Raw genomic sequence first — 17,602 nt, 5'->3', positions numbered from 1 at the left:
GAAGAAAGACACTTGGGTGAGAGATTGCACTCGGGTAAAAGCAAAACCAAAGGAGATACCTGTGCAGGGTGCCGGGGGCTCTGGAAATAAAGTTGGGAGGGATGGGTAATTGGTGGAAAACTTTGGGAAAGCCAAATTAACTGATTCCTTTCGAGCTTTAAATGTTAATATTGGGGGTTGAAAGCGTTTGTATAACCCAGATTCTCAAAAGGAATGGCTTGACTGTCAGTGCTTTCCCACAACTGCTTTGCTCTGCCCACCCCTGGCTCTTGGAAGGATAATCCCCAAAGGCATTGGGGCCTGCGAGCAACTGAAGCCTCAAAATACGGCCAGGGTAGTGGGGATAAAGCCCCCCTCGAGGCAAAGTCCCGGGGAGGAGTGCCAGTCCTCGTCTCCAATGTCCATAGGACCTTCCCAGTGGAGGGCAGGCCTGGACCGCCCTGTGTCCCCAGATAGCCTCCTGGCCAGCACGAGGGCTGGGCTTGCACAGGTGGCTCTAGGACACAGCCCCTGAGTACACCAACCCCCCAGTTCGCCAGTCCCCACCCCAGGAAAGGAGAGAAGGAAGGGGTCAGGCGGGGTGTAGAACTCTGCAGCGCGGACACCACATTGAGTGGCACCAACGCCTGACGCTGTGTTTCTCTCCCGCAAGGGCACCATGCCGGTGGAAAGGATGCGCATGCGCCCGTGGCTGGAGGAGCAGATAAACTCCAACACGATCCCAGGGCTCAAGTGGCTTAACAAGGTGAGTGTATCAGGATGGGTGTATGTGTGAGAGAGGTCCTGGCTGAAGCATGCCCAAGCAGACTGCCGAAAGTAAAATTGTTTGTGTTCAAAATCTTAGGCTCATTCATGACAAAAAACAGCCAATGCAAAATGATCATAAAACATCAAGTTATCATCTCAAAGGCTTTTTTTCTTTTAGAGACAGGGTCTCACTATATTGCCCACGCTGGAGTGCAGTGGTGCGATTGCGACTCACTGCAGCCTCGACCTCTTGGGTTCGAGTCATCCTCCCACCTCAGCCTCCAGAGTAGCTGGAACTACAGGTAAACGCCACCACACCTGGCTAATTTTTGTATTTTTTTTTTGTAGAGCTGAGGTCTCACCATGTTGCCCAGGATGGTCTTGAACTCCTGGGCTGAAGTGATCCTCCCACTTCAGCCTCCCAAAGTGTGGGGATTACAGGCATGAGCCACTGAACCCGGTCGCAAAAGGATTTGTATCCTCTCCGACTATAGCCTCAGCCTGGAGTCTCCAGTGTCTGCTCACCTTTGGTGTCTTGGCTGACTGCCTATGGAAAGCTCCTTGCTGTGTTGTTCTTTGAGGATTCTTACCCTCTTCCTTCTCCAAATTCCTTTTTTTGGCTTCTCCTGGCCTTTTAGGACTAGAGGACATGGGAACTCCAGGGTTTTATATTAGGAATGGAGCATTTCCTTTTCAATGTTCTCTATTTAAAGAAAGCTTGTTTTTGTCTTTAAGAAAAAACCTTCTTTTTACCTCTGTAATGAAGCCCATCTGTGTGCCCACCTTTCCTGAAAAAGCAGCCAGTCCTTTACAACCTGCCCCTTCCATGCACAAACCCTCCCTTACTTTGCTAACCTAAACACTCTGAATTTAATTGATCCTAGCTATTAGGGGTGAATCAGAAAGAGATAATGTAGGTAAAAATGAAAAACTTCTAGAACTATATAATCTAGAAAAACAACTAAATATATATCATGCCTTCTTTAAGGAGGCCCAGGAGAGAAGTTCCTCTCCTACCAGGGACACTTCTGAGTAAATGCCTTTTTCCTCTTCTCCACTCCCTCCCCTTTTCTTTTTTAATCTTAAGGACACAATGAATAATTTAGCTGGCCAGGCTTTATCTTTGTATCAGGTGCAAGAGCTTAGAGCCAGATTGCAGTTTGTAGCTTGCTTCCAACAAGGGAACAGGATATTGCAGTATAATTTTTTTTAACTAATATCATTCCTGGCCTTATTGGGTCTTTTCAGATATCTTTTAAATCTTATTTCTTTTTGTCCTTTTCCTTTTATCCACTTATTTAGATTTTTTTTTTTTCTTTAAACAAGGTCTCCCTCTGTCGCCTAGGCTGGAGTGCAGTGGCACGATCTCAGCTCACTGTAACCTCTGCCTCCGGGCTCAAGCAGTCCTCCCACCTTTGTCTCCCAAGTAGCTGGGACCACAGGTGCACTCCTGGATAATTTTTGAATTTTTTTTGTAGAGATGGGGTTTCACTATGTTGCCCAGACTGGTCTGGAACTCCAGGACTCAAGTGATCTGCCTGCCTTGGCCTTCCAAAGTGCTGGGATTACAGGCATGAGCCACAGTGCCCAGCCTTATTTTGAATTTAATGTTACTGTGTTGAATAGCTCTGTTTGAGCCTTTCTGAAACAAGGTGGGGCACTAAGTAAATAGAAATGAAGAAACCATATGCTTATTCCCTGTGACCTGTCACATATCTCAAGGTCTTAACGCAAACAATGTATTTTTCTAGAGTTGCTCTATCTATAGTGTTTTAGATTTACATATGTAATCAGCTTCTTCCAAAGAAACAAGAAATGGAGGTGCTCCTTGGTCAGCTCAGTTAGCAGGGGTGCCATGGAGGTATAAGGAAGCGGGGACCAGAGTAAAGGGGAGCTGGGGAGCCAGGGTAGCAAATGCCACTGAATGAAAGCTGACGAGTACTCAGCACTTACTGTGTGCCAGGCACCCTTCTAAGCAAGGTACATGCATTAACTCACCTTCTGCCACCATGGGGTAGGTACAGTTAATATTTTCCATTTTACAGACAAGGAAACCGAGGCACAGAGAGGTTAGGTAGGATTCTGTCTTGAGGAACAGGTAGCATCACTGTTTGATGTGGAGTGGAAGAGGCAAGCCTATGCTCCTGTGTTCTAAAGAGAAGTAAGTTGTCTGTTTTTGCTTTTCCTTTTTTAAAAATACCTGCACCAGTTTTGGTTGGCTTGATGCAGTGGAGAACAGACAGTGTCTCACACCAATCGTGTTGCACAGGTGCCTGGTATGTTGACCTCTGTGATTGGTTTAGACTAACCATTAGTCCCTTCTTGGTGCGGTAGTGGATGGAACTGTGGCTCCCTGAGAAGATATGTCCACATCCTCACCCCCAGAACCTGTGGATGTCACCTCATTTGGAAAAAGGGTTTTTGCAGATATGGTGAAAGACCTTGACATGAGATCATCCTGGATTTTCTGGGTGGGCCCTAACTCCAATGAGGAGTGCCTTTATAACACACGGAAGAGGAGAAGGCACACACAGAGGAGAGGGGCGTGAGGACTGAGGCAGAGACTAGAAATAGGCAGCCACAGCCGAAGGAATCCAAAAAGAGGCGAGGAAGGAATCTTCCCAGAGCCTCTGAAAGGAGTGAGCCCTGGCTGGGCACGGTGGCTCACGCCTGTAATCCCAGCACTTTGGAAGGCCGAGGTGGGCAGATCACCTGAGGTCAGGAGTTTGAGACCAGCCTGACCAACATGGTGAAACTTCATCTCTACAAACACAAAAATTAGCTGGGTGTGGTGGGGGGTGCGTATAATCCCAGCTACTTGGGAGGCTGAGGCAAGAGAATCGCTTGAACCCAGGCGGTTGAGCTTGCAGTGAGCTGAGATTGTGCCACTGCACTCCAACCTGGGCAACAGAGCAAGACTCCGTCTCAAAAATAAATAAATAAATAAATAAAAGGAGTGAGCCCTGCAGACACCTTGATTTTGGACTTCTGGCCTTCAGGACTGTGATGGAATACATTGCTGCTGCTGTAAGCCACCCATTTTGTGTAATTTTTCACGACAGTCTTAGGAGATTGATGCACCCTCTAAGGGTCACCTCCTTACTGGGACTCTCGGTTGAGATGCCTTCTCTTCCATCTATTTTGTCCGTGTTTTTCTGGTACAGGACCAGAAGGCAAATGGATTTCTCTTTGTGCAAATGAACACTTGGCTCCTTTCAGGCAGCCCTTCCCTGCGGAGCGTCGCTCATCTGACTCTTGGCTCGAGAGTTCTCTTCCCGAGGCAGGGAAGGAAAGGAGACCTCTGTCATCTCACTGGGCTCCTCCGCTAGAGCTGGACGTGAGCCAGGCTGATGAAGAAGAGCGTGCCCGTGGCTGCCGGCCCGTGCCGCCTCTCAGCACCGCCCTGGCACAGAGGCCAAGGCCTGCACTGTGGCCCCGAGGCCCTGTCAAGCTGCATCCTGCTGAGGCCTAGCCAGAGTGGGCACGTGTGCTGCTCGTGCACATGGGCACAGCCATCACTGTCACTGCAGACCTCGGCTGGGGTCAGGATCTCTTCTCTCCATACCTACACTCCCACAGGGCATCTTTTTATAGGTTTCCGCTAACTTAGGCTTGTTGGCATTCATCCGTCCATATAAATACTTAACGGAGAGCCTAATGTTCTTCCCTCCCATTCACAAGCTTTCTGCCTGGAAATCCTTGTTTATATTTTGAGTGGTTTGAGATCATTCCAAGATACCTTTTGCCACTGAAGACTGTTGTGACTGTTAGAAAACACTGTCCCTGGGGCTGTGGGACTCACTTCTGCTTCAGTCGGCATTCAGGATGTGTTCGTGTTTACCGTGAAGTGCTCCAGGCTGGAAGCCCCATGCACTGGTGCCTTGGCCGTCTTTATCGTGTCTGCGTGCTCAGGGCCAGGCCTAGTGCCTGGTAAGTGGGAGGCCCTCTGTCAAAATTGTTCTGGGAATACGCAGATGAATGTCGTGGTCTTGAAGGGGAGCAACGCTGGTGGTATTTTTGTTCTGTTAAGATAATCAGATTTATGGACACTGGGTTGGCAGTTGTCACATGGCTCTCAGAAAGTCCGTTCAACCTACTCCATTTTTAGTACGAGAGAAAGAGTTGGTTCGTTAACGCCTTACATTTGTTTCCATCCCCTATTGTCTTAGTCTGTTCCCTGTTGCTTATAACAGAATACCTGACTCTGGATAGTTTGTAAAGAAAAGGAATTTATTTCTTACAGTTATGGAGGCTGAGAAGTCCAAGGTTGAGGGGCTGCATCTGGTTGAGGGCCTTCTTGCTGGTGGGGACCCTCTGCAGAGTCCTGAGGCAGTGCAGGATATCACCTGGTGCGGGGGACGAGTGTGCGAACACAGGTCTCTCTTCCCCTTAAAAAGCCACAATCCTACCCCCATGACAGCTCATTAATCCATTAATCCCTGAATGGATTAATCCATTCATGAGGGCAGGGCCCTCATGACTCAATCACCTCTTAAAGGCCCCACCTCTCAGTCATGCCACATGGGGGATTAAATGTCAATATTTTCGTAGGGGGCAAATATTCAAACCATAGCACCTACTTTTAATAAGTTTGAAGGAGGGTGGGAATGGAATGGGTCCCTTGGATTCCTCTGAAGGAACAGCGAGGAAGTTTGGAAAAGTGCTTTATAACCAGCTTATGAATGAGGCCTTGGCTGGGCCATTTGCCTTTGGTTATAGGTATTTGCAAATGTGCATAGCATATTTGAGTAGCCCAATGACCAAAAAAAAAAAAAAAAAAAAAAAAAGAATAGGACAGCAAATTTTCATATGCCTGCATCTAGATGTATGAATATTTTGCCTTATCTTTGTGTGTGTGTGTGTGTGTGTGTGTGTGTGTGTGTATCTGTGTGATATTTTAAAGCAGCTCCCTGACAGTGTACATTGTAAGACATAAGGACATTTTCTTATATATCCACAATATACCATTGTTAATTGGACAAAATTAATACTGTTTAATATCATCACTGCTCCATTCATATTCAAAATGCCTTGAGTATTCCCAAATAATCTTGTTACAGTTGATTTGTTCAAATCAGAATTCAAAGGCTGTCCACAGGCTGTGTTTCGTGTTTATGACTCTACGTCTCTGCTGACTGTGGGCAGTAACCTCTGTTTTTTTCCTTCTTGCCATTGACTTGTTGAGACCAGGTTAGTTTTGGGTTTGTCCACGTGCTTGCTTGTGGTTCCCTGGGCCATTTCTTGAGGAAGGAAGGAGGCAGCCACATCCGGGGTCCCAGTTTCTCTCACAGCTCCGTGTGACCCCCAACACTGGTGGGGTTATTGATTTCTTATTTCCTGGGGGAGATCCTCCTGGATCCATGCACTAAGGCAGGGGAATCATCAGACCTTTCCCTTGTTTTCACTTTGAAAGTAGACTTGTGTTTGTGTAAACATCAGGCTGTCTCTGACTGAGGTAAGGAGTCCAAACAAAAATAGCACAGTAATTGGAACATCTTGCAAATGCTGGGGGGAAGAAGAGGCAGAGGAGATAACAGAACTAGTTTCCATGTGGGGCCAAGGAACATTTTTGTTCTACATTGTTCAAGATAATCTCAGATGCTTTTCTGAAGTCAAGCAGTGCTCATCTCTCCTGCCTTCCTTCAGATGGGCAGAGTTCTGCACACATGTACAAATGGTGGGCCCTGGCATGGGGCGTCTATCCATGCACAGCGTGTACCACCACCACATGTGCAGGACTGGTCACTCGGGGATGGGACACCTAGCACGTACTGACGTCATAGGGTCTACACACACATAGCAACACCGTCATGTCCCGTGGAACACACAGCTTGTGACCAGAATGTTTGCTGGTCAGAATCTCTTTCAGTTTTAAGATGAATCATGCTTTCTCTTACCTTTTCATATGGTCTTCTTCAAAAAAAAGAATCTGTGATACGATTTTAAAGATATTTCTGATAAGTTTATTAGTCTTTTCTTTTTTTCCTGAAATATGAAAAACTAGTGAAAAGTGACATGTAGTTTAAAAAATATGCAGCCATCACCACTGTCCAGTTACAGAACATTTTATCCCTCCAAAAGGAAATGCTATATCCATTAAGCAGTCACTTCCCATTTCCCTCCCCGCTAGCTTGTGGCAACCACTAATCTCTTCTCTGTCTCTATGGATTTGCCTTTTCTGGATATTTCATGTAAATGGAATCATTCAATATTTGGCCTTTTGTGTCTGGCTTCTTTCACCCAGCATAATGTTTTCAAGGTTCATCTACATGGTAGCATGTGTCAATACTCTATTCATTTTTGTGGCTGAATAATATTCCATTGTATGGATATACCACATTTTGTTTGTGCATTCGTCAGCTGATGGACCACTCGGGTTGTTTCTCTTTCAGCTCTTGTGAGTAGTGCTGCTATGAGCATTTGTGTATAAGTTTTGGTTTGAATGTTGGCTTAGAATTCTTTGGGTGTATATCCAGGTGTAAAATTACTGGGTCATCAGGTAATTCTGTGTTTCACTTTCTTGAGGAATGGCCAGACTTTTTCTGCAGAGTTGGCTGCACTGTTTTGCATTCGCACAGCAATGTATGAGGATTCCAGTTTCTCCACATCCTCACCAGTGTTTGTTATTTGTGTATCTGTTTTTGGAGACATGTCTATGGGTTAGTCTGTTTTGTGTTGCTATAAAGGACTACCTGGGGCTGGGTAATTTATAAAGAAAAGAGGTTTCTTTGGGTCAGGGTTCTAGGCTGTACAAGAAGCATGACCTTGGCATCTGCCTCTAATAAGGCCTCAGGATGGGAGACAAAGGGCATTACATGGCAAGAGAGGGAGGAAGAGAGAAAGGTGCAGGCGCCAGGCTCTTTTGAATAATCAGCTCTCACAGGAGCTAATGGAGCGAGAGCTTACTCATTACCATAAAAGCGACACCAAGCCATTCATGAGGGATCCTGCCCCATGACCCAAACACCACCCACCAGGCCCCACCTCCAACACTAGCGATCACATTTTAACGCAAGATTTCGAGGGGACAAACATCCGAACTCTTCCAGTCTACTCAGGCCTGTCACACATTTCAGGAGGATCCATAGTGGGTAATTGCTAGGTTCGGTCAGTGCTTTTGTAGTTGCAAGACTTTTGCGGTTTCTGTGGGACTAGGTTTGGTTGTGTGTGTGTGTATGTATATGCATGCATGCGTGCAGATGCTTAAAAAGATCTACTTTATCGGTATCAATTTTGTGTCTTGCAAGTTAGATTTCAGATTGTGTCACCCTAGAACTCCTTTGATCTAGAAAAAAGTGCAACAGCAAATTCTTAAGAATCTTGGTGTTTAAGCATAAAGCTTTAGATTCTGGGCGTGCACTTCAGGAAAAGTTCTTTCACTGAAATCAGTTTTCACTTGTATTCATTTTCATGTGAACATCAATAAATGGCATTAAGTGATTTTGCTGTCGATTTCATCTACATTAAAGCATCAGATGTCACTCAGCCCCTTTCTGATCACTGTCTTTTGAAATTGGCTAACCTGGAGCCCTCTCTGTGGATGGTACAGAATGAACACCAGGGAATTTCTGGAAGAGTCTCTCACTTTCAGTTCTCCTTTAATAACTGACTTTTTAGAAGATGGTAGAATTTTCCTTTTAACAGGTTTTGGGAAACTCTCCAATGTTCTGAAATAGTCTTAGTTCTGGCTTTGTGATTGGTTCTGTGGAGAGGTGCTGAGTCTCTTTGGGGACAGCTGGACCCTTTCTGCATGTCACTGTGTGAGACCGAAGAGGTGGAAACCCCTGCTGACATTTCCTCTCCTTCCTCAGCGTCTAGTGCGGGGACCCGCATACCTGGCAATTACCAGAACTGCCTTGAGAGCTTTAAAAGAGTACGGCCTCCTGGGCTTTAATCTACAGAATCCAGGTCTCAACCGGTCTGTCATAGGACAGGGACTCTTCGAAATCTAAAAGCTGGGAGATAATGAGTGGGTGATTAAGTAATAGTATATGGAGTTGCATGACCTGGAGTTTGAACTTAGACACTTACTACCCTGCAAGTTCCTTGACCAAATAGTTAAAATCTGCTTCTCGGTTTCTTCAGCTGTAAAATGGAAATCGTAACATATACCTCGCTCAGGAGGCTGTAGGAGGAAAACAAAGCTGAGGTCCATGTGGACGTGTAGGCAGATGCACAGTGCCAGTGGGACCTTAGTACCTGAGGTCCATGTGGACGTGTAGGCAGATGCACAGTGCCAGTGGGACCTTAGTACCTGAGGTCCATGTGGACGTGTAGGCAGATGCACAGTGCCAGTGGGACCTTAGTACCTGAGGTCCATGTGGACGTGTAGGCAGATGCACAGTGCCAGTGGGACCTTAGTACCTGAGGTCCATGTAGACGTGTAGGCAGATGCACAGTGCCAGTGGGACCTTAGTACCTGAGGTCCATGTGGACGTGTAGGCAGATGCACAGTGCCAGTGGGACCTTAGCACCTGCCGCTACCGCCACAGGAGCTGCTTGGGCCAGGTTCCTCATCTGTAGCTTCACTCAGAAGACGGCTTTCTTAGTAAACCATGCGTTTCCAATTTCCAATCATTTGTTTTTCAGGGTTGCTTGAGGCAGTTTTGAATTACAAACCTCAGTTACATTGAGAGAGATGTAGAGATAGTCTGATATAAGGATTGTATTGAGAGATGTTTCTCCAGAAAATGTGTCATCTCATAACCGCTACCTCTTTGTTTGCACTCCTTGCTATTTCCTGCAGGCGGTGGACCCGCGGGGATTCCAGCATTACTTTCTATTTCTGTTGGATGCATAGGCAAATGGAGATACTCGGTTTCTGCGACAGTGGCCCAGATACACCCGACTTCTCTGTAGCAGCATCAAGGGTTTTGGAAAGTTGTCTCATTTTTAATTTACTGAAGATAGCTGGAGTTACTATTTACCAAATGATGAGAATAAATTATAAGAATAAGCATTAGAAGTTTCAGTAGGTGGCCATTTTTCTGTGGTTTTATAAAAAGAGGCACAGGGTCGGGTGTGGTGGCTCACACCTGTAATCCCAGCAGTTTGGAAGCCTGAGGCAGGCAGATCACTTGAGGTCAGGAGTTCGAGACCAGTCTGGCCAGCGTGGTGAAACCCTGTCTCTACTAAAAATACAAAAAGTGACCAGGTGTAGTGGCGCATGCCAGTAATCCTAGCTACTCAGGAGGCTGAGGTGGGAGAATCTCTTGAACCCGGGAGATGGCGGTTGTAGTGAGCCAATATCGTGCCATTGCACTCCAGCCTGGGCAACAGAGCGAGACTCTGTCTCCAAAAAGAAAATTAAAAAACAGAAAAGTGGCACAAATAATGGAACACACTGGCATATCCCAAATCATCACCTTTGACCTTGGAAAACATTCCTGCTCTGCAAGACTTCATGGGACTGACTGTCACTTGGGGTAGGCTGTCAGGATTTGGGATCCAGCGGGGGAAGTGGGTTTGGTTTACGGTAGATTTTCTTGTCAACAGTCAACACATTCAGTGATGCTTGGTGGGGAATCTTGCTGGCTAGACCTTCACAACCTTTTGCAGTGGTGGGTCAAAACCCGTGACTGCGGTTGTTCTTTACCTTTTTTTTTTTTCCCTTCAGGAAAAGAAGATTTTTCAGATCCCCTGGATGCACGCGGCTAGACATGGGTGGGACGTGGAAAAAGACGCACCACTCTTTAGAAACTGGGCAATCCATACAGGTACCTAAACTCCCTGCGGCGTTTATAGAGGCGGGCACTCTTGCTTAGTTTTGTTTTTATTACACATAAAATATCCTGGCTTACGACCTCATGAAGATGGCTGTGAAAAACCTGTGACTTGTTGCTAGGCACATCCAGGACACATGGGGTGCAAACTACAGCCGTCAGAAGTAATGCTCCCCTCATCTCGTAGACTCTTAGTCCTTCAATTTCCTATAAATGTAGTATTCTAAGAAGTTCCCTAGGTGTTACCAGGGGAATAGAAACTCATTTGTTCTGATGCCATAAACTTTGATCAAATTTATCTACCCTAGAAAAGGTAGTCAGAAATACATTTATTTATTACAACATTTACATAGGGAGCTATTTACAGGAATGGACTCTATTGGAGCGTCAGATGAAAAAGAGGCACTCAGGTTCCCTCTGCCTGTTGACTTTGCAGCCTCTCGGTCTTCTGTATTTTTCTTACGCTGGTGCTCCATTCTTCCAGCATTTATAGTTTCCTCAAGCTGTTCAGTAGAACCAGGGTGACCAGCTTGTCCCAGTTTGTCTGGAACTGTTCAAGTTTTAAAAACAAAATTCCCACATCCCAAGAACCTTCTCACCCCCAGGTACACCAGGACGATTGGTCACTGGAGGTATAGCCTGGAGTGAAAAGGTTTCCTCATACTGCCTGACCAGCAATACTGTGTTTCCAGAAATTTCTTCCTCTGTATCTAATGTTTTCTATCTCTTTCTTAATCTTTATCTCTTTTGTTAGGAAAGCATCAACCAGGAGTAGATAAACCTGATCCCAAAACATGGAAGGCGAATTTCAGATGTGCCATGAATTCCTTGCCTGATATTGAAGAAGTCAAGGATAAAAGCATAAAGAAAGGAAACAATGCCTTCAGGGTCTACCGAATGCTGCCCCTATCGGAGCGGCCTTCTAAGAAAGGTAAAGGCATTTACAGACTAAAACAAGATCACTCAATTTATGTCATCGTGCCTTCGTGACCTCTTCATTTCTACATCCGCAGTCACTTCGCAGGTAGAATAGCCTGTTCATGCTGTGGGGGATCATTCCGCCCCTACCTGGCTTGGAAACAAGACTCTCAATTCACCAAAGGCAGTAAAAGATACATGTGGAATTTTGATCATGTACAGAGTAAAGCAACAAGTTCATTGAGAGTTTCAGAAAGAATTTAATTTGAGGGAAATGTTTCTCTGGAGGCCCTTCATGAATTAATACAAAACTACATTTTTGTTGCCACAGGAAAGAAACCAAAGACAGAAAAAGAAGACAAAGTTAAGCACATCAAGGTAATCTTGGGTGTTTCAGAGAGAAAGCCAAAGTTGGGTTCCTATTAATGACTCATACTCTGCCTCGTAAAGGCGAGTCACAGGACCTCTGCGGAGCGTGTCATCTTTCTTCCTTTGCTTGTGTCTTCTGCGCTTTACATGTTTGCTCTTCGGCATGTATCCACTTGCAGACATAGGTACACAGGGCCCTGCCTCATCCCGTTTCCCTGGGAAATCTATGAATGAAGTCACAGATTCTCACTGCGCTCGGCAGGCTGCGGCCTCCATCTGGCCACCACGGCCGTTGCCAGCGGTCATTCTGTGCCAGCTAAGCTCCACAACAGCTTGTGGCTCATACTATTAAGCATATTTTCAGGCTATTAAATATACGTTAGTATGTATTGAATGTTCTCTACCTCTATAAAATGTGTGAACTGTATGTTACAGACGTCCGTCACGGGCCCTTCGGTGGGGGACCAGTGGTTAGCTTCAGTGCTCCATCAGCACAGCTCTCAATGACTGCCTTCTGCCCCCTGCATCGCTCGCACCCCACAAGGGTTTCCCGTGGGATGTGCGTGTGTGTGTGAGTTCTCACGAGGCTGTGTGGTCTGCAGTCCCCTGTGGTCTGAGGGTCTCTGTGCACAGATGAGGTGGCCCTTGGTAAACAGTGAGAGAAGAGCCAAATATGCCCCGCAAAACTGGGGACAAACCTCAGTGGCTGAGCAGAGGGCAGACACTGCAGCCACAGACCCAGGGATCTCAGAGAGATTGTCTAGCTCGCTGGCCTCCGTTTGCAGATGAAGAAATTTAGGCAGCGTATTTCTGCACTGATACTTTCAGTTTCACTTTCACTATTTTTTATTTTTAACGAAATTTAAATATTGCACTGTATTAAAGGCCTGATTGTGCTTTAACTTTTCATTGTGGAAAGATTTTATGCACATAGAAAGGAGACAAATGAGTAAAATTTACTCCATAGGCCATCATTCAGGTTAATTTTAACCTTAATCAGCTCCCGGCCAGTTTTGCTTCATCAATAGCTCTTCCCATTTCCTGACTTCTAACATGAAATTGCAGCCCTTCAACCATTTTTGACTTGCAAAAATAATTTGTGTATTTATTTATTTATTTTCTTTTTAAATTGAGACAGAGTTTTACTCTGTTGGCACAGGCTGGAGTGCAGTGGTGCGATCTTGGCTCACTGCAACCTCTGCCTCCTGGGTTCAAACGATTCTCCTGCCTCAGCCTCCCGAGTAGCTGGGACTACAAATGCACGCCACCACGCCTGGCTAGTTTTTGTATTTTTAGTAGAGATGGGGTTTCACCATGTTGGCCAGGCTGGTCTTGAACCTCTGATCTTAAACGATTCTCCCACCTCAGCCTCCCAAAGTGTTGGGAATACAGGCGGGAGCCACAGCACTCGGCCCAAAAACAATTCTTTATAGTTCAGCTTAATATAATGTTTGAAGCAAATCCCAAATCTCGTAGCATTTCTTCCATAATAGTTCAGTATATATATTTAAAAGATAAGTGCTCTGTAAAAATACCATGATGTCATTATTGTACCTGAAATAGTGCACGGTAATTTCTCAGTATCAGTGAATATCCAGCCAGTGTTCAGAGTTTCAGTTGTTTCATACATGTTATAATTTTCATGTGGTTTGTTTACTTAAGACCCATATACAATTCACATGTGGTTTTTGAATGTCTTTTAAGTATTTTTTAAGTGTATATGTTTCTCCTATATTACCTCTTAAAATATATATATATATTTTTACAATTGAACAAACCTAGTTGTTAGCCATATCATTTCTCACAGATCTTTTTTTTTTTTTTTTTTGAGACAAGGTCTTACTCTGTCACCCAGGCTGGAGTGCAGTGACGCGATCATGGTTCACTGCAGCCCCAACATCCCGGGCTCAGGTGATCCTCTCGCCTCAGCCTCGCTCTAGTAGTCGGGTCTACAGGTGTGTGCCACTAAGCATGGATAATTAAAAAAATTTTTTTATAGAGGTGAGGTCTTACTCTGTTGCCCAGGCTGGTCTCAAACTCCTGGCCTCAAGTGATCCTCTTGCCTTGGCTTCCCAAAATGTTGGAATTACAAGTGTGAGCCTGGCCGACTTAGTATTTTTAAGGCCTACATTTTGATTCATGTTATTTAGTCAGAAAAGTATACCTTTCTCACCAATGTGTGAGAATTTGCTACAATTTCAAGTGTGACTGAATCGTATTTACTACTGTTTTCCCATCATCTAGCTCGGTGTCTGGCCCGGAACAGACCACTAATATGTATTTGATAACTGAATAGATGCATCAGCGTTTGTTGACTAAATAGATGCATAAATAAGTAGGATATGTGGGGTGGGAGTGAGGGGTTTTCCATTAGGATGCAGATTTAATTTCCGAATCACAGTTAATGAAGAAATATGTTGCCTTTTCAGCACACGTTGCTCACATGCATCCACTGTATTCCATCGAACGCCAGATGCCAATGATGCTAAGATGCACTGTTATTTTGTGTATCTCTTAGAAAAATTGCTTCCAATGAAACCAGGACACATACTGGATTGAAAGGCACGTCCTCTTTCAGGGATGTGGCAATGCGAGGAAATGTCCGTCTTAGTAGTTCCTGCCACGTGGTGGTCCCGTTCGTCCGGGATCTCTGCAGCCACATCGGCACCAGCAGTGTCTTCACATGGCCCTAAAATGAGCAAGTTGTGGAAGGTACAGTCCTAGGTGGGCTTGACCATCCTGGCCCAGGGAAGTAAGTGAGAGATCCCCTTACGTGCAGCCATGTGGGTCAAGAGCCACCTTAGCCAAGTGTGTTTCATGAAATCCTTGTGCCATGAGGATAGGATTGACACCTGAAACTTTTCTTTTGAAGAAGGCAGGTGATTCATTAGGCCTACACACAGCCTAACTTCGGAATTTCGATCTACTTGCATTGTACTGTACGGTAAAGCAGGGAAGCTCGGAAGAGGCCAGTGGGCTTCCCGAGTTCTGTGCTTCCTGGCTGTTCAAGCCATCGTGTGGACTCTGTCTCTGCAGAGTGTTTGAAAAGTGAACTCCCCAGGGCGTCTGGAATTGGAAAGTCAGAGGACAATTACTAGCTGTTAATATATTACCTTTTAATTGTATATCAAAACACCCAGGGACTGAGTTAATACACCCTGTGCAAATATACTAAACCTACTTAGTCTATCCAAATATGTAACCGGATACACTAAGCAGGTTTCTTCTGAGGAAATTTGTCTTTCATGTGGTAACTAGGTATGAAAATTTGCTGTTGAAGCAAGCTCTTCCCAATCTTCAATTCAAGTTGAAGTTTTAATTAGCAAACTGTTTACAACATGTAGGCCAAGTGTTAGAATTTTCTTGGGGTCACTCATGATTCATCTCCGTGCTGTATGTCCCCCAACAAATAGTCTCCCCGAGACTGGGAGACCCAAGGCCCAGTAGCCATGTGGTATGTGCAGAAATGGCCTCAGCATCCTCTGACATTTCCTTTTGTGAGCATATCCCTGCATACTCAGTGAACCATGTTTTCCTTGAGCTAAGCCCCACCTGTGCGGCAGTAACTGGATATCTAAGGAAGTGAAAACAAGAAAAACAGCTGGGTACAGTGGTACATGCCTGTAGTCCCAGCTGCTCAGGAGGCTGAGGTGTAGGAGGATGGCTTGAGCCCAGGAGTTCGAGGCTGCAGTGAACCATGATTGCACCACTGCACTCCAGCCTGGGCAACAGAGCAGGACCCCTTCCCCACCTCAAAAAAGAAAGAAAAACAATAGTGAGAAATCCTGGATGCTACGTCATCAGTGCATACATATGTTTCAGAAAATATCATGGAATGGTTTGCTCTGTCAGACTTCACACAAGGCCAAGAACAGTAAGGATAGAAGTAGTTAAAACAGAGGGGTGCTCGTTGATATTTTTCAGCTGATTCCAAGTTCCCAGCTATGATTATTGTCTCATTGAGTTCTCCCTGTGATGGGCAGGTCGTTTCCCTTGTAGACATTTAGGAAATGGATGCACAGAGAAGCTGATTCATTTTCCCAAGGCTGCATTGCTTTACAGAGCTGAGATTTGAATCCAGGTTTGTCCACCGGGTGCCTTGTAGCCTTTGGGGCCTAAGCCAGGCCTTGAGGGGTGGACAGGGTCAAACCATGGTCCTTCCCCCACACTAGGGGCATCAAGAATGAAGGCCTGGAGATTAGAGTTGGTTTGTCTTTCCTGGATGAGACAGGAAACTGGCTTAATTAGAGCAGAAGTTTGTGCGAGGGGACAATGGGAAATACAGGCGTGTAGGTGAGGCGAATAGAAATGGGTACTTCCTGCTTCGGAGGGTTGTTTGTGGCTGAAACATACGTACCTTGAAACTGCAAAGTGCTTCCAGATCAAAGTGTTAGTGTAATGAAGGAGACAGAATTGGGAAGGGCTGCCAAAGTCGCTTGGAAAAGATTAGGCCTGGTCTGTATTCGTTCTGAGCGCAGACCTATGGGTGGAAGTTACAGAAAAGCAGATAGGGGTTCGGCTGCTCTTTCTCATAGAGTTGTTGGCTCTAACAGTGACATGAGCTGGATTAAAACACAGGACACTCCCTGGCAGGGCTGCTACTGGAGTGATCCCTTCACTGGTTGGAAGAGGTCTTCAGTTTTTAAATTGTAATCAAATGAAAACACACGCCAGCAACTCACTTGAAAAACAGATAAGATGAGAGATGCCCTGGGTGAAGCGGGTTATCAGGCTTATTCTGCCTGCCCGGGATCCTCCCTTCCCAGTGGTGGCTCAGAACGAGACCTCCGAGCCCAATTTGAAAAGTTTTATGGGATGAGACGCAGTTGAACTCCTTCGAGCACACTTAGAGCAGGAGGGAACTGGTGTGTAAGGGAGGCCTTTCTCACCAGGATAGGAAGGAGTGGGGGCGGAGACACTGCTGTGGAAAGGCAGTAGCTGGTGCTACTGGCATGGAGGGAGGAGACGTTTCTCCAGAAAGTGGAAGAGGGTACGGAGGATGCAGATAAGAGTGGCCTAAAGAGGAGGTCCCTGCGTCTTGCACCTTCAGACGGGAGTGTTGGGAATGGAGGTCGTTTTGTGGAGAGGGTGTTTCGCTTTGGACATGCTGCCTTAGAAGTGACAGAGAGCCCTGAAAGTAAATGCCAGCTAGAAAGCTGGAGAGCGTAGCACTTGAGTGAGTGCCCAATGGGCAGATGTGTGGTCATTTACTTGAGAATGGCGTTGGTAGCTTTGGACACTGATGGCTTCTCCAAGAGAGAAGCTGTGTGAGATGCAGACAAAGGCCTGCAGAGAAGAGGCAGAGAAAAGCGAGCTAAGGAAAAAAGTCAAGAGGGAAGCTGCAGTGAGAGAAGGGAGGAAGAGAATGACGATGGCCTCATTCTAAGGAAGGAGTGGAAGGAAGGTGGTTCTGGGACCGGGCAGGAGGCCCCAGCCTGTCTTACGAGAGCTTCTTTTCTCAGTGGCGTTGCAGCCTCTGTGCTGGGTGCGTGCACTCGCCAGGGTCCAGTTCCCTGACCTACTTGTGAAGTCCAGCTCTCAGCCTACATGTTCTGTTAGCAGAGACCTAGAGATGCCCTTAAATTTGACGTTCTTAAATCTGGCTTCAAAGAGATTGGCTTTGCACAGATGAATTAGAGCATTTTGGAAGGTGGGAGGTGGGCTGGAGGCCCATTAAACAGGGCTTCAGGGACAAGGGGCATTAGCACAGGGCTGAGACAGCATAGGCTTGGAGCAGAGGGGAGTCCCTCTGCTGTCCTCTAACTCTGGTCCATCCCCAAGCCCATTCAGCTTGTGTAGCTTCAAGACCAGCTAAAGGTGTATTATTTTACAGGTCTAAAGAAGCG

At 45.9% G+C, this 17,602-nt stretch overlaps 1 protein-coding gene across 14 annotated transcripts in view; it reads left to right on the top strand.

The window, feature by feature from the left end:
- The window catches only part of IRF2 (interferon regulatory factor 2), a 142,295-nt gene that overhangs the window by 100,662 nt on the left and 24,031 nt on the right, over window positions 1-17,602 (top strand). For 12 of the 14 annotated variants that reach the window (XM_078001463.1, XM_015139558.3, XM_078001465.1 and 9 more), the window contains 4 exon segments: window positions 653-745; window positions 10,364-10,463; window positions 11,224-11,400; window positions 11,719-11,765. In XM_078001463.1, coding sequence (XP_077857589.1) covers window positions 659-745; window positions 10,364-10,463; window positions 11,224-11,400; window positions 11,719-11,765 — 411 coding nt within the window. In that variant the 5' untranslated portion in view covers window positions 653-658. 14 annotated transcript variants of the gene reach the window in all.

The sequence above is a fragment of the Macaca mulatta genome, chromosome 5 (assembly GCF_049350105.2).
Source record: "Macaca mulatta isolate MMU2019108-1 chromosome 5, T2T-MMU8v2.0, whole genome shotgun sequence".
Classification (NCBI taxonomy): domain Eukaryota; kingdom Metazoa; phylum Chordata; class Mammalia; order Primates; family Cercopithecidae; genus Macaca; species Macaca mulatta.
Note: the sequence above shows the minus strand (reverse complement) of the source record. Positions and strands in the feature narration are given on the sequence as shown.